At 42.2% G+C, this 23,989-nt stretch overlaps 1 protein-coding gene and 1 long non-coding RNA gene across 17 annotated transcripts in view; one reads left to right on the top strand and one right to left on the bottom strand.

The window, feature by feature from the left end:
• The first annotated feature begins 268 nt into the window (after positions 1-268).
• EHBP1 (EH domain binding protein 1) overlaps positions 269-23,989 on the top strand; it is a 322,570-nt gene continuing 298,849 nt past the window's right edge. For 10 of the 16 annotated variants that reach the window (XM_043543994.1, XM_043543995.1, XM_043543990.1 and 7 more), the window contains exons 1-2: positions 290-555; positions 1,634-2,057. In XM_043543994.1, the coding sequence (XP_043399929.1) occupies positions 1,954-2,057 (104 nt within the window). In that variant the 5' untranslated portion in view covers positions 290-555; positions 1,634-1,953. Of the gene's footprint in view, positions 556-1,633; positions 2,058-23,989 lie in introns of all 16 variants that reach the window. The other 6 variants (XM_043543989.1, XM_043543986.1, XM_037896082.2 and 3 more) reach the window with 5 other exon arrangements.
• Positions 9,860-23,989, bottom strand: part of LOC122465244 — a 32,051-nt gene continuing 17,921 nt past the window's right edge. Inside the window, exons 2-3 of the long non-coding RNA XR_006289945.1 lie at positions 13,297-13,426; positions 9,860-11,371 (exon numbers count right to left, since the gene is read on the bottom strand). This is a non-coding gene — a long non-coding RNA (uncharacterized LOC122465244). The remainder of the gene's footprint in view (positions 11,372-13,296; positions 13,427-23,989) is intronic.

The raw sequence follows: 23,989 nt of genomic DNA, 5'->3' as shown, positions 1-23,989 counted from the left end.
TTCCTTTAATCCACTCGACACCGGGAGACACCAACCAATCGCTTGATATCGTTCGCTCATTGACACCGTCGCTCACCAGTCGCCAGGCTCCGCAATAAAAACAACCCCGCCCTCCAGCACAGCAGCCAATCAGAGTGCGAGAGAGGATCCCTGCCTCCTTGTGCGAGGTCCTCGTCTCCGCCCACTGAATGATCGATGTCGGTCCTCAGCCAATTATCTTTCGCGCTGCTGGGCAGGCTCACGCCTCTGCCAATGGCGTCCCCAGAGCAGTGAGGTTTGGTGGTGGGGGAGAGGGGAGGCAAGTTAGTGTGAGCGGTGCAGTTCTCCAGGCGGAGGGGGATGGTTGTGGAGTGAGCGGCTGCGGGGAGCCCTGGACGGTTCCTTGGGGGGCAGGGGCGCCTGGAGCGGCTTGTGCCCCGCTGTGCCATGTGGCCCCCGGAGGGATGGACCGGCCCCCGGTGCCGCGGCTGTAAGGGGCAGCGGCGCTAGCCCCGCGCGGTGCGTGGTGCCCGCTCCAGCCCGGCCGGGATTAGCCCTGTGAGGAGCCGCGGGAAGGTAGGTAGAGGGGGGGCTGGGCCCCTGGCGGCTCCTGCCGCCTGGGTTACCCGGGATCCCGCTGGGTCCTGCCCCCTCCAGCCTCGGCTGCCGGCCCCAGGCAGCTTCATCCCGGGCTCCGGTCCTGCCCCCAGCTGGGCCAGCTGCTTTGCCGGGGACTGGCGCTAGCAGCTCATCAGCAGCGGTGACACATGGCTGGGGAGGCAAGGGGGACCGCGCTCAGCATGGAGAGCTGCCCCCAGGCTCCCCCCCCGCCGTTTCATCCCATCTCCCCACCAGCCCCCTGCATATTTCATCCCATCTCCCCCCCCCCCCCCCCCTTCATCCCCTCCCGGCTCCCACCGGGGGCATCAGCCTTTCCGCCTTTTACAGGCCAGAGATTTCACCCATCACGCCTAGCAGCTCCCCTGCCCAGGAGGAGGGGATTTAGCCACCCCTTGCATGCCTCTGCCCTTTTCCCAGAGATGATGCATGTTTCTCTGTTTCTTGTTTCTCTAGGCAGGAGGGAGAAGCGTTTCAGTGCGGTGAGGGAGATGGGGATCCTAGGGAGCCCTGGCTCAGGAAATATCCTTGTCTCCTCTTTCCCTTAGCATGAACATTTACAGCATCAACACCCTCTTGCATACAGTGTGTGCACACACTCCCCTGGGGAGAAGAGTGGGGGGAGGAAACAACTGTTACACCTTTTGTCATCAGCTGGAAGACAAAGAACTTGTCTTTGCTTCCCGTCTGTCCCTCCCTGTGGGTGCATATTGGCAGCACCTCAGCTGCTTTCTGCACTGCTTCCAGGAGATGCTTCGTAAGGCTTTAGGATGGCCCTGACCTGTGCTTTTTTGTTGTTGATGGTGCTGTTAAAAGAACATGTTGATTTGTTTTGTTTCCAGATGGACTTTGCATTCCTGAAATTGCCCCTGCTGCATTTTTATTATTTAATTAATTAATTAATTATTTGGGGGGGGGGACGGGGTGTGTGTTGTGGTTTGCTATGGATGAAAGGTACAAGGTTCTGTACAATTGCAACATCATAGCATGTAACACATTAACCACTGTTTCTTCCCCTTTCTGCTTTGTTTTCCAGTCTGGCAGTCTGCAGATCACCCAGCATATGAGAAGGAATGATGACTCCATGAGGGAACTTCTTTTCAATCACTCATTCGCCCAGTCATGTCTCATGATGCTCCCAGCCAATAGTGTGCCATTCACCTAGACTGGGATTTACCCTGTGAAAAGGAGAGATAGAACATGAGTCCTAAACATCACCTCAAGCTCTTTCTTGTGCATCATTTTTGGTGTATTTATATGTAGAACCCTGAGCATTGGGTACATGCACTGTTAAACCTGCTTTGCTAGATCCAAGAACTGCAGCTGTGTGTTGGACTCTGATATTTTCTCATCGTCATGGCTTCAGTTTGGAAGAGACTGCAACGTGTTGGGAAACATGCATCCAAGTTCCAGTTTGTGGCCTCTTACCAGGAGCTGATGGTTGAGTGCACCAAGAAATGGTAAGAAGTGTCAACTGTTGAAGTGGTCAAGTGAGTTGCTGATGCTGGAGCATGGCCGTTGCCTGTTCCACTGTGTGGTTTCCCTCCTTTAGTGCAGAAGCTGCTAGGTGGGGTGCAGATCTCTCTCTTAACAAGTGCTTTCCAGCCCTATGAGGTTAATTAGTGCACTCTAATTTGATCATCTTAGGTGGTTGCAGCAGTATTAGACCGTGCATTTATTAGATATAAGGCTGCTAAAAATCAAAGTTCATATGTTTTTTAAGGGAAACTTTTCCAAATGTCACCCCAAGTCTCAGAGATGGGTATGATAAGCCAACTGTAACATCAAAGGGATACACGGATTTGACACATTTTTCAAGACCAATAATAGTGTATCTTATTTTATTCTGGGTAGATATGACTTTTCTTGCCTAAAGACTTCTCTTTCCCCTTTCATCTTTTGAATGGGAAGAGTGAGGACACAGAGCCTTGGGAATTATTTTGAGTTATTTGCTTAGTCAGACAAGAATTTCATGCTGTAATGGCCCAGTGGAACATATTTAGAGCTGGCTAGACTGCAGCAAGCAATTAACTGTATGGGTCTGTTCCAGTCCACCTCTCTCCTTATGCAAAGTGGAATCCTAGAGCTGATGGGATTTTTTTGTCTTGTTTTGCACAGAGGACCAGGATCTAGATTTTGTTTTCGGTGGTTTTTGTTTTATTATGCAAAGACAAAAAAATCACATTAAAATACATTATACTAAAACTGAAGTTATATATTAGTAGTTCAGGAGGGTTTGCATTATTTTTCATGTTCATAACTGACTCAATTCTGTAATGTCAGTGGGAAGTGAGCGTGCTTGGAAACTTGCAAAACATCACTGTAAATCATCTGTAGCAAACTTAAAACTTAGTTTCTGTCACTTGGCTTTTCTTCTTGTTGGCCAGCTTGGCACTAGCATTGGCTGCTTTTAGTAGTTATGAGTAATTGCTTCTGCTAAGTTAAATTGTTAGAAATATCAATCCAACATACTTGAATCCTCATCTTACCCCTATCTTAAAGGGGCACTGTCAAATTAATAATCACTTTTAAAAGCGTTCTCTGCACTTTTGATATTAACTCTATTTCAGTTTTAATAATCTTTACAATCTAGAAAATCTAATTGATTTTAATAGTTTAAGGCCAGAAGAAATCACTATGATCAACTAGTTTGATCTCCTATATAGAACAGGCTATAGAATCTGATCCAGTAATTACTGTATCAAGCCTATTTTACCGCTTGTGCTTCTGTTACTTTTTTACATGGCATTTAGCTTGATCAACAAAGCTAAACTAGTCAGTTTGACATAACTTAATTCATGTGGGTAGTGTCACTGGTTTACACTCCACATAGATGTAAATCGGGGCAGTCAATAGGCAGACTGCAGGCCAAATCCAGACTGCCAGATGCTTTTGAACGGACTGCTAAATCTTTTTATTTACTTATTGTCATTATTGTTACTGCAGTGTGAAAAATGTTTCTCTGGAATATAGACTTTGACTATACCTTGATCAAGAAATTTGGACTTTGACAAAAAAAAAAAAATTGACTACCCTGGTGTAAATGTTTATAGGATCTGGGCCCATATTGGTAACCAGGATAACCACACTGTTGTGAAATGTTTCAGAGACGAGTCTTTTAGCAAATAAAGCAAACCCACCCTATACAATCACTTGATTTGTAGACTCCTCTACACTCTTTAAAAAAGAGGAAACCGTCTTAAGACAGAAATGTTCCATAAGCATGAGAGTTAAAATTAAATGTTTCTTCCACAAATGGAAATTCTGTATAGAACACAGGAATGATAAAAATATTTTTATAACATTTTAAGTACAGCTTTTGCTGCCTCTGAAATAGACACTAATTTCTGTGTGCTGGTGAGCAACGCTGTCCTTTTTTAAGCTTGCATCTGAGTTTATGGCTGGGTGTAAAGAGCAGAATTGGCGTGAGTGACGACAAAATATGAGAAACTAACCGTCTCTGTCCTGCCTCTTTTTGAAGTCAGGCCTAATGTGTATATGATGCAGCATTGGAGCAACAGAGCTACAGTATATTCTTGTAGGTCTGTGCTGTAAGTGCCCTTTGATGGGAAATGTAGTAAACACTAAGTCTTATTTTAATGTATTGGCACTCCAACAATACAGTGGTTCTGTAAGAAAATAATGATCCATTCATATTTTAAAATAAATGACAATGCAGTCATAAACACAACCAAAGCAAAATATGGCTGGGAGAAAAGTTGCCTATGAACTCAACAGGAAGAATGCTTATTTACAATTTGAAGATAAGAAGAAATAATCTTTTGTTGTTTTAACTTACCAAAAATGGATTTATCTTGTGAATTTCATTGTTTTGTAATGGGTCAGTTGCACTGTGCAACATTAGATGTATTCTTGCAAAGTTCTAATACCTTCATTTTGTTTTTGAGTACATTTTTGTTTTTTGTTTTTCTTGCATTGATCTGAATTTTCATGTGGTGGTCCGAATACACTTGTTCCTCAAGCTGATAGCTATGCTGGTTATGTAGGAGGTCACAAACACTCTTGTGTTGCTGCTTTACTCTTTAATTGGATTATTTCTCGGTAAGCAGCACATGTCCAGCATAGTGAAGGGATTTTCAGTCTTGCTTTTCCTGGACTCTGTAGTTTCTACTGCTTGCTGCTATTAATGATTATAGATAGCTACTTCCAGAGATATCATTGATCACTTTATTAATTGTGATGGTACATTTAAAGATGTTAGCACTTCATTGTAAAATCTTATTTTCAGGTGTTTAACTGAACAAACCTGCTTTTTCTGAGCTCAAATATGGCATTGCAAATTCCCACTGAAGCATTTAAGAGTTATGGCTGTTCAGTACCTCTGAAAATCAGGTCACTAATTTAGATTCCCTACGTTTAAAAAAAAATGGTCTGGGTCTTTAATGTGGATTTGTGACTCTAGATACCTCAAAAATTTGATCTTTTTACATTAATCACATGAGTTTAGTGCGTATAAAAGGTGCTGGCTTGATAGCCCTGGCTTCTGACATCCTCTGCTTACCCTAAAACAGGTGGGGGAAGTACAGGCTTTGCAGCCTTGCTAATGTACTTCAGCCTTAACCTGGATGAAGTACATATAGTAAGGAGGGGATAGCTTATCCTCTGTTCATTCAGTCCTTGGCCCAGCTTCTGAGTCCATCTAGTACAAATGGTGGTGGTGTGCTTTTTATGGTGTGGACGCCTAGTCAGTGGGAATTGGACTGAAAACCACCAAACTCATGTTCATACAGGCCCCCTGAACAGCCATCGGTTGCACTAACTGGGTTGTCAGAACAAAACTTGTTCTTTCTCTGAAACATTAATGTATTTAGTACCTGTGGAGGGAGTAATTTGGTGACTCTGTTAGATTGCATGTCTAGCTCAGTCAGTCTCGATGGAAGAATCCAACAAACGAAGCTCCTCTGTAAATGTGTGATTGCTTTGAGCATCTGGAAATGCACTCGTGTCGGCCACAGTGTATAAGAAATGAAATTGCTGATATCCCCTTAGACTGTGAGCTCTCTGTGGCAAGGACTGTCGTTATTTTGCTCATTTATATGTTGCCTAGCAAATTTGGGTCCTAACTAGGCCCCAAAGATTCTACCACAATATATATAATAAACTTCTACTGAGATAGGCCTGAATCTTAGAGTTGATTTTAAACCTGTTGCTAAGCTCCTTATGTATTGTTTCTTATCAGATGCTTCTAATACCAAGAGGCAACACATTCACTGTTAAGAACATTGAGATTATGACAAGAAATAATAAGTGACCACAGAGCTGTAACTAAGCATTTTAGCACCTGGGGCGAGCAAGTGTATTTGCGCCACTTCGAGGTGAAGCAGGGGGATCTTGCAGGGTCAAACGCCTCCCCAGATTTCTGCCTTCCATTTAGCATGGAGTATTTCAAACTATGGGGTATGCCTGCCCAGGTACACCTGTCAATTTGCTCCCTTTCACTTATCCCATCATCTGGTCCAGGAGTAGCAAATTGTGATAGGGCATCAACCATCCATCACAAATTTGCTACCCTTAGACCAGATGGTGGACAAAGGTGAGAGGCAGAAAATTGTGACACGTGGTTAATACGTATCCATAGTGCACCGCACTCTGAATCAGTACAAGCGCTCTTGGTGAGAACACTTGCCACGGACACAAGGAGTCAAGTAGGCATGCACACCAGTGACATACAGCTGTGGTGACTGTACGCCGACATAACTTGAGTTAACATAAGTTTGTAGTATAGATATGGCCTTGGATATATGAATTGTTTGGGAGAGGTAACAGCAAAAGTCTGAAGCGCGGCCAGGATTCACTCAGGGGTTTAGACTCCTACTTTTGTGGATCTGGGCCTTCTGCACCCTAATGGCTCAGGAACAAAAAGACGCATAAAAGGAACCAATATCATGGATCTTTTTAAAATAAAATAAAAAAAATTTCATGACTTGGGGGTGTATACCTTATGATTTGTGAATTCTTGTGGTCGTCAAGCAATCATGGACCTATAACTGGGTTTGAAAAAGAATTAGGTAAGTTCCTAGAGGACAGGTCTATCAATGGCTATTAGCCAAGATGGTCAGGGATGAAACCCCATGCTCTAAGTGTCCGTATCCCTAGCCTCTGATTGCCAGAATCTGGGAGTGGATGACAGGATCACTCAATGACTGCCTGTTCTGTTCATTCCCTGTGAAGCACCTGGCATTGACCACTATTGGAAGACCGGATACTGGGCTTGATGGACCATTACTGACCCAGTACGGCCATTCTTGCGTTCAGTAAAACTTACAGGAGATTTTTGCCTTTGAGAAGGATTTAATATGAGATAGCATACTGCCCTTAGTGACTATATTGTTCTACCCACGAGCAGTGATATGCGAAAAAGCACTAAGAGCGGATTGAGAGGCAAAGTAATGGTGAGAGAGGCAATCTCCATTGGTGGAACAAGTGAAAATGAAGAAGTTTTGACACCAGGCTAGGAAATAGTCAGACTGGAAGTCACACGGTCCTACAGAATAAAATTGTGCTATAAAAAGAAAAAAATGTAGAATTAAAAATTCCAAATTAAAAAACACAGTAAAAACATAGGAAGTGCAATGCTAAAACACAGCTGTCATTACTAAAAATACTAGCAACTCTTTGATTATAAATATTTTCAATGAATATTTGCTATTAAAATCTAAACTAAATAGCACAATGATATCCGAGATAAAAGTAAATGACAAAGTGCTAAAAGTAATAAAAATAACATTTTCAAAAGTAAACAAATAGAAGGAGCAAAACTGTATTTAAAATGGATTACAACAAAGGGAGTGCAGGTCAGGGAATTACAGCAGCAGATAAGAAAGATTTGTGAACTGCTAGGAGACTTTATGCAGACATATTAAACTGATAAGGGATTTTTTTAAATACTCAAAATGTGTGATACTGTGTGTGTGAAATATTTCATGGAATCAAGTCTCCTGCAGCACCTCCGTATGTTATATCTGGTAGAGAAGAGCTGCCATGTCTAGGCATTGGGATGCCTGTGCCTTGAAAAACAGAGCCCTGGGACTGTTCTGAGGGAGGGGAAATAAAAAAGTCGCTCTGCCCCCACCCTATTTTTGCAAACACTGCAGGTGTCTCACCCTATCAGGGTAACTGTTACCCCCTCTGCCCCTCCCTGTTCCAGGGTTTTGCCTTCTGCCACCCTCTGGCAGTGCCTCATCCATGAGTTTAACCCCCCCACCCCACCTCCAATTTTGCCTCTGGACCCCTTCAGCAGATGTTACGGAGCCATGCTCTGTCCGTGTATGCATGCTCAATAGGAGCCAACCAGTGCACTCAGCACGCTGCCATGGTCCTAGCACCGGGGAGAGCCTGCGAAGGGCTGGGGGGAACGCTGAGCACCCTGGGATCTGGCTGACACTGCTGTGCCTGATGCTGCTTGGGCCGGGGAGGGGGGGGAATGGCGCTGACGTTGCTCGGACTGATCCTGCGCATTGCCCCATTTCTGTGCCCTGGGTGGATGCCCTCATTGCCCCACCTTAGTCACAGCACAGAGTGACCACCGTAAGGGGTGCCAATTTAGTGGGCTTCTTAATTCACCTCCTTGTGCCTGTTCCTTCTGTATAAAACTCTTTGCTTTTATTATACTTTTTTGCTAAACCTTTTACATTTCTAAAGTGATTCGACTTCTTTTTCAAACTGCCCGCACTGACTAAAGGCTGAATTTTCTTGTGACAAATGTCTAACTCTTTTTGGATCAAATAGAGGTATTCTAGATTAGTCCCTGCATCTTAAAAATATCTTTCTCTCTTGGAAATGAAGCAATACTTGAATATTTTTCATCTGTTTTTCTCCTCCATGGTAGTTTCATAACTGGATGCTGCAAGAACTTAAGATTTGGTATTTAATGAGCATGGGAGAGATTCTTCAGGCTTTTTGAGATTCCACAGTTCACTCTAGTCAGTTTGCCTTCCGGTCTCTGCTTTCCAACAAACTCCTGAGCGCTGAAGGAAAGAACTGGAATTTACTGGCTGTTGCAGAAATAGAGATTGCTCCGAGCCTGATCCTGTCAAGAGAAGGAAGGTGCTCAGTGCCTTGCAGGATTGGGCCCACAGGGGAGAGTCTCATGAGCGTATGGGTGTGATTGTTCAGTAAGGATAATTGTGTGGCAAGGCAAGGTCAATTTGCAGTTTTACAGCTGGAGTTCCTAAAGTCTTTACATTTTAGTGTAGCCACTTTCCCTTTTGAGCCACTGCTTGCATGGAAAAGGCTTAGCTCGGCTCCCCCCCCCTCCACTTACCCCTCCCCCCTTCACAAGTTAGGGTTTTATTCTCTCAAATCAATTCTACTCCTCTTTTTGTATTTGTATTCAGCTTCCCTGATTCGCATATTGAAAATTGTCCCTAGCTCCAAAATCAATTAACTTTTTCCCAAAGTCAGTTTTTAACCCTCACCAACTCTCAAATCAAAATTAGTTCTCCAGCAACAACCACAATCAGCTTTTACAAATCAATTTCCCCCTCCTCCAACAAATCAAAATGAATTCCTTCTCAACAGTCAAAATCAATTCTCAGCCCTCGCACTCTGAGCTACCCACTTTCCCCCAAAATCAAAATCTGTAGAGCCCTGCAAATCTGCAGATATCTGCTTTATATCTACATCCGTGGACCATTTTTGCGGCTCGTGGATTGGATGTGGATACAAATTTAGTATCTGCACAGGGCTCTAAAAATCTGTTCCTCCTTCTCATCTGAAACTCTGTTCTCCTTTCTTTCTTGTCCCTGCTCCAAAGCGTGTAGCTGTTGTGGGCTCCCTGATTGCTTCCTGCCAAACCCCTTTCCAGTCGCTGGCTCCTTAATGCTTACATCTTTCATTCCCTACTCTATCTTCTACATTGTCTCACTTTCTGTTCAATTTTTCTACTTGCCCTCCACCATCCTTATGGCTACCCAGAATTGCCATCCGGGCACTACTGGGAAGGGAACCTCTGATCGAGTTTAGTGGGTTTTTTTGTTTTTTGTTTTATGCTATTTCTCCCCCCCCCCCCCCCCCCCAAGAAGTTTAGAAATATGGGAGGGAGGAGTCGGAGGTGGGTGTGAAATGCTTCTCGCTACATCTTTAGGATGTTTTATAGATAGATTTGCTAGGTAGATGCAAAAGGCTTACTTTAATATTATCTCTTGGCACTGTTCCTTCTACCATTCTAAAATGTTATGGCTAGATTACTTTATTTCCACAGTGCATTCTCTCTCTCTTTCTTTTTTTTTTTTTTTTGCATGTGTTGTGATATTTGGTGCAGTTCTTCAAGCCCTAGTTCCTGAAGTCATGATATATACAATTTTTTTTAAAAAAATTTAAATAGAAGCCCTTGAGTTTATAGGGAAAAGCTTGAAAATATGAATCCAGAGGCCACGACAGTGGAAGGCAAATAAAAATAACCTAAAAGCTGGTTTAAAAATGAGTTTGTGATTGAATTTTTTTTTTTTTTTTTTTTAAATGTCTTGACTCTTGTGGGCTTGATTCATGATTATTGAATGCTTGGGATTGGCAGTACTGCATTCTTGTGCTCCAATCCCACAAAGACTTGCTGCTGGGCATTGTGTTTACTGTTACCAGTGAGGCAATTTACAGAAATTAAGCACTGTGCCTAATAGTAAGTCTTTGCAGAATTGGGCCTGTAATGAAGTGTTACTGTGTTTCTCTGAGAAACAGAATTCATTCCTGAAATTTCTTGACGTGAGTTAGTGTCCCTGGAATAGGAAAAAGAATTGTGCACAAAAAAAAACAGTGGATTATAGCCCAGTATAATGGGACAAATCCACTGTAAGGGGTCGGTTTTTATTTCAATAAATCTCTCTTTTGAGTGCGGAGAGAAAGGATGTCTTATTGACCGGGCCATCCTTAGGATTTATGGGGCCCTACGCAGTATTATTAAACTGATGCTCCTACGCCAGTGCATTTGGCTCTGGGAATACGGCCCATGCCTTCTGCCTAGTAAGGAGACTGCAGCGCGCGCTGGGTGTGTGGGAGCCGACCTGCTCTTACCTGCTGTCCCGGTCATAGGTGCGGACTCCATGGGTGGGTGCTCCAGTGTGCTTTTCTCTGTTCAGGAACTCTGTTTTATTTATTTATTTATTTTATTTTATTTGTAAAAACATCTCCCTGTCTGCTCTTAAGAGTCTGTGAAGTCTTCTGCTATGGATACCTAGTGACTCAGTTTGTGTGCATCTTCCTCTCCATGATGATGGAGTAGAATTCCAGCAGGCTATTGCGCTACTGTGGAACAGCATCAAGGGTTCCTGTCCACCTGTGACTATGTTCTGTGGCCCTCTGTAGGAGACTAGAAATTCTGCAGCTGTTCACATTCCATTTTTAAAAATGGAGGTTTTCAATAAATGTGCAAATAACTAATATGGTGAATACAGCAGACCCTGTTTTATGCTTTGCTAGCATTTTCAGTCTTCAACATAAGACACTTCTGTATTAACAATGTTTAAAGAAGTTTATTAACAGTCAGGTGGGAAGCTAGAGGTTTGACAGTTGACTGTTGGCACCTGGGAGGCATTGCAGAGAGTTCAGGACTGGGGCCCAAGCTCAAAGTACCAGAAATATATATCCAACATCACTGACATCTCCGTTGTCATCTTTAGGATTCCAGGTTCACAACTCATTGAGTTGAATAAGACATTCACAGACACACCTCTCAGACTTAGTGTTTCAGGCTGCCTGTAGTCGCATGAAGTCTATTTCTGTTCACACGTTGAAGTTTTCTTCACAACCATGACTTTTCCTTTAACAAACAAAAGAATCTTATTTTCCAGAGCACAACTCTATAGCAAGGGGTGGATTCTACAGCTACTAAATTGTGGGATCTGCAAGGCCCTGAATATTAATAATTTTGGGGATAAACAGGATTATGGTTTTATTCTGCATACACATCCAATATGTTGTTGCCATTCTGCGTGAGGTATTTAAAATGACTTAATATAAGCAGCCAATAAAACATTTCTGTGGACTCAGTATTTCTGTTCCTTCTGTATAAAAATTGGTGCCTTTGAAAAATAACTTGTACTTTGTATTCCATTAGATTTCAAGCTATCCTACAGTCTCTTCAAATAAACTTGGCTGCTCAGTGCCCCTGAATAACACCTATCTTTAATTTGCTCCTGAGCTAATAGTAATTTACTGACACCTGTACAATTATAGCACTCAGGTTCTGTTTTTGAAAAACAAGGAACCACTTCATGATAAATAGTAAGGCAGTGATGTACACAATCGGCCTGGGAAAACTTCTTTGCATACCCACGGACTTTAGCATTAAAAAACCCATATTAAAATAAGTAATTAGAGAATCCAGCTTGTTAATACAGTGCAATGTATACTGCTACTCAATTCACATCATAAACTTCCTTTATTTTGAGTGATGGCTCATAAAGTAAATTCTGAATCCCTTTGTTTATCAGAATGCATAGGAGAAGATTTAAAATAATAAAGAACTGTCAAAACAGCTTACTGTTCTTTTCAAATAAGGAACTGCACCAGCGAACTGAGAGTTCACTGGGCTAACCTGTGGCCAGTGAAGTTGTAATGTATCAGCAAGGGCCTTAGTCCTGTAACACCATCCCCTCTATTTGTCATTACTGTAGTCTGCCTCATCACTCCCAACCTCCATAACTCTGGCCATGTTAGCCATGTATGGTTTATTTTATTTTGTTCTTGGTTGTGTGGCTATTTGTGATGGTGGTGGTTAGTAACTGTGGAAAAATGGAATTAGTGTCCTGGCCACTTCTGTAGGTAACCTGAATGTTAGTTGAATAGGGCTATGAAAAATTGACTTTCAGAAGAGCTAAGGGTTAGCTTTGCAAATGCTCACACCCACAAGCGGGGCTGGATTTTTGAAATGTGCTCTGCACTCGACAGTGCCATTACAATGCTTATGGCAAGATGTTCAAAAGCTCTGCACCAAGTGAGCTGAAATCTTTTGAAAAATCTGGCCATTTGCTTTGGTGTCTTAATGTGAACTGAGCTCTTCTTCAAATTTAGCCCATAGTGGACACAGTACTTGGAACAAATGTCTGTGGGTCAAGCAAGTTAACATAAATAAAAGGTTTTTTTCTTTCGTTTCTGCATCAGGACTTTGATCTATAAGGATGCTAAAAAGCGAAGAGGCCTGCCTCTCTCTGTCATTTAGTTTCTAGTTGCACAAAGCCAAGGAGTCTAGTTTTTCATTAGCCATAGTTTGAGGAATATGTAGCCTGTTTCCCATTATTAGTTACTTTAGCTCGTAAGGAACACTTCTTATGCTTCTCTTGCAAAAAATAGGTTTTCTTTCGCTCACCAATACACAGTTTAAAGATCCGCTATGATGATACTTCCTTTGTCTGTCTGTTAATGGCTTTTTGCATTCTCTTGATTAAAATCACTTTTCATCCCTTCAAACAACTGCCTTATTATCTCCAGCATCTGCACGTCTTCTCAGAGTACTATTTTGAAACTGGCTGTGCCATTACTAAAGATATTTTTATTCCTGTGGACTTTTTGCATACACTACATGCTGTTTGAGTTTTCATCAGCACTGAAATGCATCCAAGAGTAATCGTAAAACCACTGGGTTCAGAAAGCTCTCTTTGTGGCTGGTTTAATCATAGGAGTTGCTGACTGAGAACTGAAGAAATTGGGGATGGTGTTATAAGCAGCCTCAGCATCTGTACTTACTGCAAGTCCTGGGAATCTCCTCTGTTGTTGGTGTCCTGGTGCTTTTTTCAGTCCATGGCAGTAAAACTTTAGTCGGATGAATCCCTGTAAGGAGAGATTATGTCAGCTGCTCCACCACAAGAATACGGGCCTTTGAGAGAATGGGAGAATATATTCTAGAAAGATCTTTTCCAAACTAATACTTTCCACACAACTTCAGCTCAGAAATAACCTTCCTTTTAAAGCTGAAAATTAAATGTATAACGTGCATCTTTTCTACTACCCAGTTTCAGGAGAGCTGTAAGCGGCCCATTTTCTTGAGCAAATTAAGCCTGTGTTTTTAATGTGCCATGCCTTCAGTATGATAAGGGCATTTTAATTTTAATATCCTCCATCTTCTGATGTTAGGGTATTTTCTGTTTGCAAAATTAATTTTTTGACCCCTGATTGGGGTATTTTTATATTGGTTTTATATCTTTTTGTGTCATCTGTATTTTGGAGTGGACTGATTCTGAGTCAATTTGTCTTGTGCCCCTGTGCTCCACAGCTGTTAACCAAAGCGTACCTCCCACTGTCAATGCCCCAAGAAGGGCTGCACTGCACCGGAGGAGGACAGTAAAGATATATGTGTTACCTGCTTATTTCGGTTCCTGGGATGCCCTCTCATGGTGGTGCTTGTAGCCTTGGCAGTATTAGTTGCCTCTGGTAAATCTAGTATGCTGATATGGTTACTAGCACTAAGGACAGCTACACCAGCTTGTCTCATGGGCTTAGCAGGAGGTGTGGGGACAGGAGTATGAGGTCTTGTGCTCAGGGGCCAACTCTGTACTGAGGAGTGAACCGTGGTAAAGCATTACATGCCAAAAGTCTATCACCTCCTAGAAAATATGCTGACTCTTTAAATTCAATACATTTGTCCTAAAATATTTTTATAGAAGTAGAACAGACATTGTGAAATGCTTCTTCATTTAGCAGTGAATGCCATATGCAGGGCTCTGCCTTGATTCATTGTTAATGGTAAGGTCTGCAAAATTATAGAACATTTTTCCTTGAGTTATTTTAAAGTATAGGAAAACATGGAAGAATATGTCTACGCTGCGTCTGGGACTCTCTCTCCCAGCCTGGGTGTTAGTTCCACTTGAGCTAGTGCGCTGAAAGTAGCCGTGTAGACATTGTGGCATGAGCAGCGGTACGGGGTAGCCACCTGAATGTGGACTCAAGATATGGGAACTGTAACTGTACTGGTGTCAGTGAATTACTGTTAGCTCAGGAGAAAATTGAAGATAGTTGTTATCTGGGGGCGCTGGGCAGCCAAGTATATATGAAGGGACAGGAGGTTAGCTTGAAAGCTGGTGGAACACAGAAAGAATGTTACTTTTTAAAGGCACCAGTTTTTATACAGAGGGAAGAGGAATACTGAGTTCACATACATGTTTTATTGGCTGCTTACCAGGGGGTCAGGTAGGCTTGTATTGGGTGGCTAGCCTGTGCTGCAATGTCCGCACTGCAATTTTTAATGTGCTAACTCGAGCAGAGCTAGCCCGTTTGTATACCTGGGCTGGGAGTCATGCTCTCCGCTTCAGTGTATTCATAAGATAAATTAGGGTGACACATTTATGCTCCATCTTGTGAGAGCTACTAGTGTTCTTAAAAATAATAATGACGACAATAAAACCACTACAAAACCCATGGGTCCCAAGAAACAGAAAGCTGCTTTCTTGTCAGCCTGGTGGAACAGGATCCCCATTCTCGTCTTTCTTCTGTGCTTGGCTGCCCATGTGCTCCAAGAAAGTTTAACTCATGGAAGGAGTGAGGATAAACTATATGGCTTTCTTCCTTCTGCGTCCCCTCCACCCCCGCAGCCTGTAGAAGCCCCTCAGAAGTGCTCAGATTCCCTACTCATTGCAACATAACCCCCACTCCACAGCTTGAACATCCTTTGATGATTGGGAGAGTGAGCCCCTGGCAGCGTGGTTCCTGAGTGAATTATGCTGCCAGGAGTGGCACACAGAATAAGGAGCCGAATGGAAAATCCCACTGTCTGCATGGCTGCCTTATGAGCTGGGAAGATGGAACTGGATTTCCTTGCAGGTCTCAGGTACCCCTCCTTCAATCATAGTGGGAGGGATCTGCCATTAAAAAAGGATGAGTATATTGAGATCTCTGCACACTCATCCCCCTTCTTCCTGTGGGAATTTCAGTAGAAAAGGAGGCTATAAGACATAGTTTAAGACAAAGGAAGTGATGATTGCTAGATGAATTAATGTTAGAGGCTGGATGCTTGCACAGTTCTAAGACAATATTAGCTGTTGGAGATACTTATTTCTATATATCGCTGACCTGAATGTGAACAATATGTATGGTAAGTAAAAATAAATGTTTCAAACATGTAACAGAACTTTCGTGAGAGCAGCTGTGAAGGTCCCCAGCATCTTTCTTGTTTTCATCGGTCTTCACCTCAGTGTAACTCTCTGCCTGAGGATCCAGTGTTTATTCAGGCCAAATGCCTTTTGACTTTTTTTTTTTTTTTTTACTTTTAGTGGGTGTTCATCCTGTATTTAAAAAATACAGGAGGTGGCCCTAGATCAGCAGGCGGGACTTTCAGCTGGGAGTTAGAAAACTAGCATTGGTCACTGAGAAGTACTAGAGCCAATCCCAATTATGGAGATGTGATCGCAGAAGCATTTCTGGGAACTAGAGCAATACAAAGTAGAAAAGGCTATTGCGCTACCGAGGGACGAATCCTGCCCCTGCTTTCCTCATCCCACTGATGTGGTGACTTCCTGGCAGTGACACTGGTGTTCAGCTGTACAAGCAGAGGATCTTGTTTGGGATATTCAGCCCTTGTGCTGCATGGAGTGCCACTCTACAGAAAACGAGGCCGGGGGCAGGACTTGCTGCTGTGCACAGCCTATGGAAATCTGATGGGATTCCATGGCCCAAAGGCAGGATTCCTCTACGCTGAATCAGAACACATCAACCCGTGACTGGCTGTTTGCTGGGGTGTCCGGGTTGCTTCTTAAAGGACCAGTATGAACTACCCAGGCTGTATATTTTATTTATTTCCCTAAACATCCATTGCGTGGTTCAGGAGTACAGTGATGTCTCTTACTTATAAGAGAATTCAAGAGGTGAGTGAACATTGATTGCCTGTTAAAGGTGACCTTTAATTACAGACCCAACAGAATTGCACCTGACACAGGGAGAAGGGGTGAGCTATCACACGGGACTCTTCAGACAGGGTTTCACCATTAGAGTAGACTTCAGTGCAGCTTTCACTGTTCTTGAGTTGTAGACAGAGTGCAAAGTAATTTTTTAAGTATGTGCACATAGCAGTGTTTTTAAAGAATGTATAACTTAAAGAAATGCAGCAGCAATATTGCATACAAAAACATGTCAGTGTCTTCTGTACTGTTTCTCTCACCCCCCACTATCGCTCAGAATATGGTTAGAAGATGAGTGGTAAATATTTCTGGAGCCAGGGAGCAAGGATGTTTATTGAGCCAAGGTGTAGGCTTACCTCATGGTCAAAGCGAGTGAGTGGGACTGCAGCCAGGGAACATGGCCTGGCTGGGAAATGAACTCAAGCATCGAGGACTGGTTAGAGATTATCTGAGAGGATGGTAGTCCAGGCTGGACAGAGAGAAGTACAGGGAGCCAGTAACAGTCAGACTTGCTCTGGGTAAATCTCTGCACTGCTGACAAAAGGGGCTTTAGTTCACTTGCAGGAAGGCAATATGTAAAGCTTTTCTTATGAAGCAGAGGGAGCCCAGCATCATATTAAATCTCAGACTTCCAATGATCAAAGGTAACTCTTGAATACAAACTTTGTTGCATTAAAGTTAAGTCTGTTAAGGGCACTAACTAAGAAGATTTACTACTGAAAATCACCAGTAAAACAAGCAGCCGTGCAAGCATTCACAAGAATGGAGATCACAACCTTAGGTTATAGGAATGATTGAGACCCTGACTTTGTGCATAAGAATTGTCTTGTGGCTAAAGCACTGAACTTGGGTGATCTATTTCAGTTCATGACTCTGCTCCAGTCTTCCTGTGTGATCTTGGGTAAGTCGTGTGGTAAGGGACCTACAAAAGTACTTAGGTGCCTAAGTCTTGATTTTAGGCACTGCAATCGACAAAACCTCTTCTCTGTGTAATCTAAACCTGCTTAACTCTCTTGGTGCCTAAGTTTTTGTGGTAAAAGTTCCCTAGGCACCTATGTTTCTGCCTCTAGGTATGCGCAGTGATGCCTATCTCTAGACCTCTGTCTGCCGCTGAAAGAAAGATAGGCACTCCTCTGTGCCATGTCAGGGCTGATCTGGTAGGAGTGGCATGTGGGGGCTGATCTAGCAGGAGTACTCAGAGGCTGCCTACTTCCACACAAAACAGCTGAGGGGAGGGAGAGGATGATGACCTCCCTTACAATCTTTATTCTAGTGGCTCGAGCACTCACCCAGGGTGTAGGAGACCAGTGATTCTAGTCCCCTCCCCCCCCTTGTCTGATGAGGAGAGAGAATTTGAACAGGGATCTACCACCTCTTAGGTGAGTGCCCTACACACTACACTATGGAATAGTCTGTCCGTCTCCATCAATTTCTGTTGTTGTTCCACTTTAATTAAATAATTGAATAATTAAATATTAATTGGGCCAGAGAGAGAGTTAGAATGACCATAGCACAGTAGTTGGGGTGCTCACCTGAGCAGGGACAGAATTGTTAAAATCCCTTGTCAAATAATTCCTCGTACCTGAAACCAAATATCATTAGAGACAAAGCTGCTGTGTGAACATCGACTAAGCATAACTCTTGTGCCAGAATATGTCCATTATGTTAGAATCATAGAATATCAGGGTTGGAAGGGACCTCAGGAGGTCATCTAGTCCAACCCCCTGCTCAAAGCAGGACCAATCTCCAACTAAATCATCCCAGCCAGGGCTTTGTCAAGCCTGACCTTAAAAATCTCTAAGGAAGGAGATTCCACCACCTCCCTAGGTAACCAATTCCAGTGCTTCACGACCCTCCTAGTGAAATAGTGTTTCCTAATAGCCAACCTAAACCTGCCCCACTGCAACTTGAGATCATTATTCCTTGTTCTGTCATCTGCTACCACTGAGAACAGTCTAGATCTAGTTAAAACAGGAGCAATTCATACTGCACTGAGCCTTCAGACTTGATTTTGCAGAAGAAATAATACATACGATACGTATGTCTTAGGCCGTGGCTTCACGCAAAAGTTATAGTGCTTTACTCTACTGACATAGATAAGCGGTACAACTGCTCCGCTCCCAGTGTTGATGCAGTAATTCCAGTATAAAGGTGCTTATACTGGTATTCCCCGACAGGAAGGGGAATAAGCTATGCTGGTTTAAGGTAGCTTTATAACTGCGTTCATAGTAGGATTATATTATTTAGGAGTGTGTTTTTTTTTTTCCAACTAACTGCAGTAGTTATACTGGTACAAAAACTGTGTCGATCAGGCCTCCGATATCTAAATGTATTTTGTTGAAAAGGGAAACAAAAGACCCAGTCCAATTCCATTTAGGTTAAAGAAAAGATGACCATTATCTTTACAGAAAGTTTTAGATTGGACTCTAAAATAGTAGCATAAATCCAGGGGCAGAGTAAAAGTTGTCTTGATAGGTACTGGCCATTGAGAATGTTGCTGTTTACTGGTCTGTGCATGAATGAAGTGCTAAGGTTAGTGTGGGAATTCTGTATGTAACCTTGGCTTGTGATTTGCATGATTTGTAATATTTGATTTTTTTTTCAGTGTGCCTAAAAGTACATTACATCTTTTCTTGAATTACATTTAATACATTTAATTGTATATTGACAACTTTTGTTTTGGAATATATTGTATATCACTGTCAGGAAGTTAATGGTCAGATTGATGATAAAGAAGGAGTCTAAATCAAAATGTTCCAGTTCTTGCTGTCCTTGAGGAATTCCGTTTGCACTGACTAAAGATAAACCACATTGCTTAATATTTATTATTTCTGCCTGTAAATTGTAACTAGAAAAAGTGTGCTCATTAATAGCAAATGAATTTTCCCAAAACTTCTCCTTTTCATATGTGCTCTTGAAAGGATGATTTTAAAGTACAATTACAATTTTGGGCTTTTTAAATTTGTTTATAACCTTGTAAATAAAATTACAATACCCACGTATAGGTGTCCTCCGTTAAAGCTTTGTTCAGTCCAAAATAAGGTCCCTGTTTTGCAAAGCAATCTCTGCAGACAGACCCTTAAACCCACATGGAGTCCTCTTGATGTCAGTGGGTCTCGGTACACATTTCTTTTCAGACTTTTGTGGCTCATATCATTTAAGTTCCAAAATGGTTAATGTGAGAAGGTTAATATTCCATAAGAAGTAATATTCCATAAACTCTTTTTTCGGGCATTCGTTGATGACAGTTAATGAATATATACGCTTTTATAAGAGATAGAAACCCTATTTTTATATTTTGTTTTATGTGCTAGTGATCATTGTCAAGTGTGGTTTAATCCGGAAAGTGCCCTTATACAAATGAGATTGTGGGATTCTCGCTCTCTGTATATTCTCGATGTGACGAAGTGGAACTGTTCTTAATGTTTCCTCTGAATACTGTAGGAGGGTGTGTCAGTTTCCCCTATGCATTTCATAAGTCTCTAGGTGGTGGGATAAGGGGGTGTAATTGTTGCAGAGCAAAGGGTCAATGTACACAAATGGCCGACACCCTGTCTCCTGGCAACTGATGGCCTGGGCCCTTCCCCCTTGCAAGGTGATAGCTAAAGGGTTGGAGAACAAGGGAATCAGGTGATCTCCTGGCCCGGGAAAGGGACAAAGCCTAGAGGAGGGCCTGGAGGGGGAGTCAATGGGGGGCTGGTTGGGGACGAGGAGTGAAGTGCAGACGTGGTTGTCCGGCTAACTGCCCCCCAAAATGGACCTGGCTGAGGGGTCCTGTTCTCTGTACCTACAAGCTCTGTTTTAGACCGTGTTCCTGTCCTCTAATAAACCTCTGTTTTACTGGCTGGCTAAAAGTCACGTCTGACTGCAAAGTTGGGGTGCAGGACCCTCTGGCTTCCCCAGTACCCCGCCTGGGTGCACTTTCTGTGGGAAGCGCGCGGAGGGGCAGAGGATGCTGAATGCTCCAAGGTCAGACCTAGGAAGGTGGAAGCTGTGTGAGCTTTTTGCCCTGAAAACAGTCTGCTCACAGAGAGGAGACTTTACCAGAGTCCTGACTGGCTTCATAGGGAGCAGTTCCAGAGCATCGCCCACGGACTCTGTGACACTCTCTAACTTCAATATTGCACTTGTACAATTTTCAAATTTCCTTTTAATTTTCTTTCACGTTAGCAAACACTGAAAAGCTAACCTGGGATATGAAATCAGAGTTCTTTTGCCGCTAAGTAACAATTTTGTTGATAGTACATAAGGCAAAAGAGAAGCCCGCTTCCACGGCTGTATTGGCTCCTCACCCCAAAGTTTCATAATAAAATTTATTTTTGTTAAAGTAAATTCTGACAGGGTCAACTCAACGCCTTCATCCATCCAAAGTAGATTAATAGAGTTCCATGCAGGCTACTCTGTGGAGGTGTTTTAGACAAAACCTTAATAGCCAAGGTTCTATCTGCTTTCTATGGATATTAGAGAGGAAATATGGTCTAGTAGTAAAAGTCAGGAAATCTGAATTTTACTCTTAGGTTTCCACAAACTTTCCATGAGACTTTGGGCAAGTCACTTAGGGCTGTATTTTTAAAAGCTAGCCTCCCTTTTTGTACCCAGATATGCAGGCACAAATAAGTGTCTGCACAGTTCTGCACCCAGTTACTTGTTAGCAAGTTAATGTTATTTAGATGTAGGAACCAGAATGCAGCTGAGTATCGATTCACGAAAAGGAGTGGGACATCATTATCGATTCACGAAAAGCTTAGTGAAGACTGTTAGTGAGTGTGCAGTTGTGGTCAAAAGAGGTTAGGTTGCAAAAGGAATAGGATAGAGGATAATACAGAAAATATGTCATTCTGTATATCAGTGGTTCATCCTCTTCTGGAATACTATGTTCAGTATTGGTCACCTCATCTCCAAAAGGAGATTGCAGAATTAGAGGGGGTTCAGAGAGTAATTAGGGGCATGGGATTGTTTACTTTAGAAAAGAGACAAAGAAGGAGGACATGATAAAAGTACATAAAGTAATGAATGGCGTAGAGAAGGTACATTGTACATTTCTGTTCTCCCTGTTTCAAAACACAATGGGGGCATTCAGCAAAATGAAAAGGTGGCAAACTGAAAACTAATGAAAGGAAATACTTTATCACACGAGTAACGACACTATGGAACTCATTGCCAGAGCATATTGTTGAGGTCAAGAACTTGTGCCATGAATTTAGAACCATCTTACTATGGGCTTGTCTACATGGTAGACAACAAGACCATACTTTGTCTTAGTAAGAACTTACCCCTATATTAGGATGTTGGCATGCTGTCTGAAGTTCCCTACAACAGACTCAACAACTTAATGGCTACTCTGTTTGACAGTTGGTCTAGGTGATGCTTAGAGATTCTCCTGTCATTGAAGAGAGGATTTTCTCAAGAATCGTGATGAAACTCCAAAAACTGTGGAGCACAGAACACTGCAGAGTTTCTGTGGAGTAGTAATCAGAGCTTCAAAGGTTTTATATTTCGATTCTGAAGTGAATTGTTTGTGCACAAGTTTGCGATAACAATGCTGGATAATAAGAGAAGTGAGAATACAAGTGTAATTGGTGCCCTACAAATAAGCCGACTGTTCCATTTTTTGAAAAATCATGTAAACAATGGAGTCAGTTGCAAGAAATTAAGTTAGAGTGGAAATTCTATTATAAATAATGTATTGATGTGAAGCAGGGTAGGTGATGTAAAGTGAACTGGAGAAGGTAACATAGAAGGGGGGAAATGACTGCATAATCACTCATCTGCAGTTCAGGACCCAAAACAGGATTTGTACTTATGTCTTTTTTTTTTTTTTTTTTTTTTTTTGCTGAGGTGACATTTATTTAAGAGTCACTATGCCTCTTACTAGCGTATAAACATTACATTGAGTGGAGAGGAATATGGTTTGAGACTAGTTTCTAGGCACATGCTTCTTGGACAGGTACAAGATTTGGTTTTGGGTTTTTTCCAGTGGCACTAACAGGTCAGAAAATGGCAAATATTAGAACCACCAAACTTCCATTCAGTAGGCATGTGGGCTGTAAGCCACAGTTTACAGTTATCCCAGGATATGTTTAGTGTGTAATGTTTAGAGATCTACTCAATGTGTCTGCTTCACTTCCAAACGGTCATGGCAGTCTAAATGATGTACAAATTAGTACCAGTGAGTTATGCTTTTTAAAGATTTCAGCAAACCTGATTTGACCTTGAATCCCAACCATTTTCTAAATCTGGATTTGAATACCATACTCCCATTTCTGACCCTAAGGGCTTGTCTACACTTGGAAATTAATCCAGAATCAGGTAGAATGTGAATTTAAAGTGCAGTAACTATTCTGGAATATCTCTCTGTGTGGACACTCTTATTCCAGAATAAGAATGCTTTTTTCTGGGTTAGCTTAATCCAATAAACTAAACCAGACAGAGGCATTCTTGTTCCAGAATATAAGCATCCACAGGGGGAGATACTGTAGAACCTCAGAGTTACGAACACTGGAGTTACAAACTGAGCAGTCAACCACACACCTCATTTGGAAACGTAAGTAAACAAACAGGCAGCAGTAGAGGACCCCCCCCCCCCCCAAAAAAAAAAAAAAAAAATGGAAATACAGTACAGTATTGTGTTAAATGTAAACTACACTAGACCCTCGCTAGAACACGGGATTTGGGATCCACGTGTGGTACTGCGTTAACACGGGGACTGCGTTAAAATGAATTGCAATTAAAGTAATTAAATTTGGGATCAATGGTCGTGACCGCTTTATATGCGAGTACGCGCTATATAGATGCACGTTCTAGTGAGGGTCTGGTGTACTAAAAAAAATAAAGGGAAAGCAGCATTTTTCTTCTGCATAGTAAAGTTTCAAAGCTGTATTAATTCAATGTTCAGTTCTAAACTTTTCAAAGAACAACCATAACTTTTTATTCAAAGTTACAGACATTTCAGAGTTATGAATGACTTCCACTCCTGAGGTTCTATTAAAATCCTTCTTTTCAGAAACTGAATGTTTTTTCATTGTTCTTAAGATCCAAGGGTTTGCGTCTGTGGTCACCTATGCAAATTGGTGAGGATTTTTATCAAACCTTCCCCAGGAAGTGGGGTGCAAGGGTTGGGAGGATTTTTGGGGGGGAAAGACGTTTCTAAACAACGCTTTCCTAATAAAAATAAACCCAGATAAACGTTTGGTGGTGGCAGTGGAAGTCCAAGGGCAAAGGGTAAAATAGTTTGTACCCTGGGGAAGTTTTAATCTAAGCTGGTAAAAGTAAGCTTAGGAGGTTTTCATGCAGGTCCCCGCATCTGTACCATAGAGTTCAGAGAGGGGAAGGAACCTTGACATGGTCAATTTCCAAGTGTAGACAAGCCTTATAACAAATACCGCCTTCCTTTTGAAGTGCTAAGTTTTTGTGTTTGATTGGGATGTTTCAAAATGAACAATATTAAAATTTGGGTGCTTCTATTTTAAATGTCCCTTTTTAAAATGAAAGCTTAATTCTCTGCAGTATGTGGTAAAATATGTAGAAAAGCTATATGTGCATTATCCCAG

Source organism: Chelonia mydas, chromosome 3, assembly GCF_015237465.2.
Source record: "Chelonia mydas isolate rCheMyd1 chromosome 3, rCheMyd1.pri.v2, whole genome shotgun sequence".
NCBI lineage: Eukaryota > Metazoa > Chordata > Testudines > Cheloniidae > Chelonia > Chelonia mydas.
This window is presented reverse-complemented; position numbering and strand designations above follow the sequence as displayed.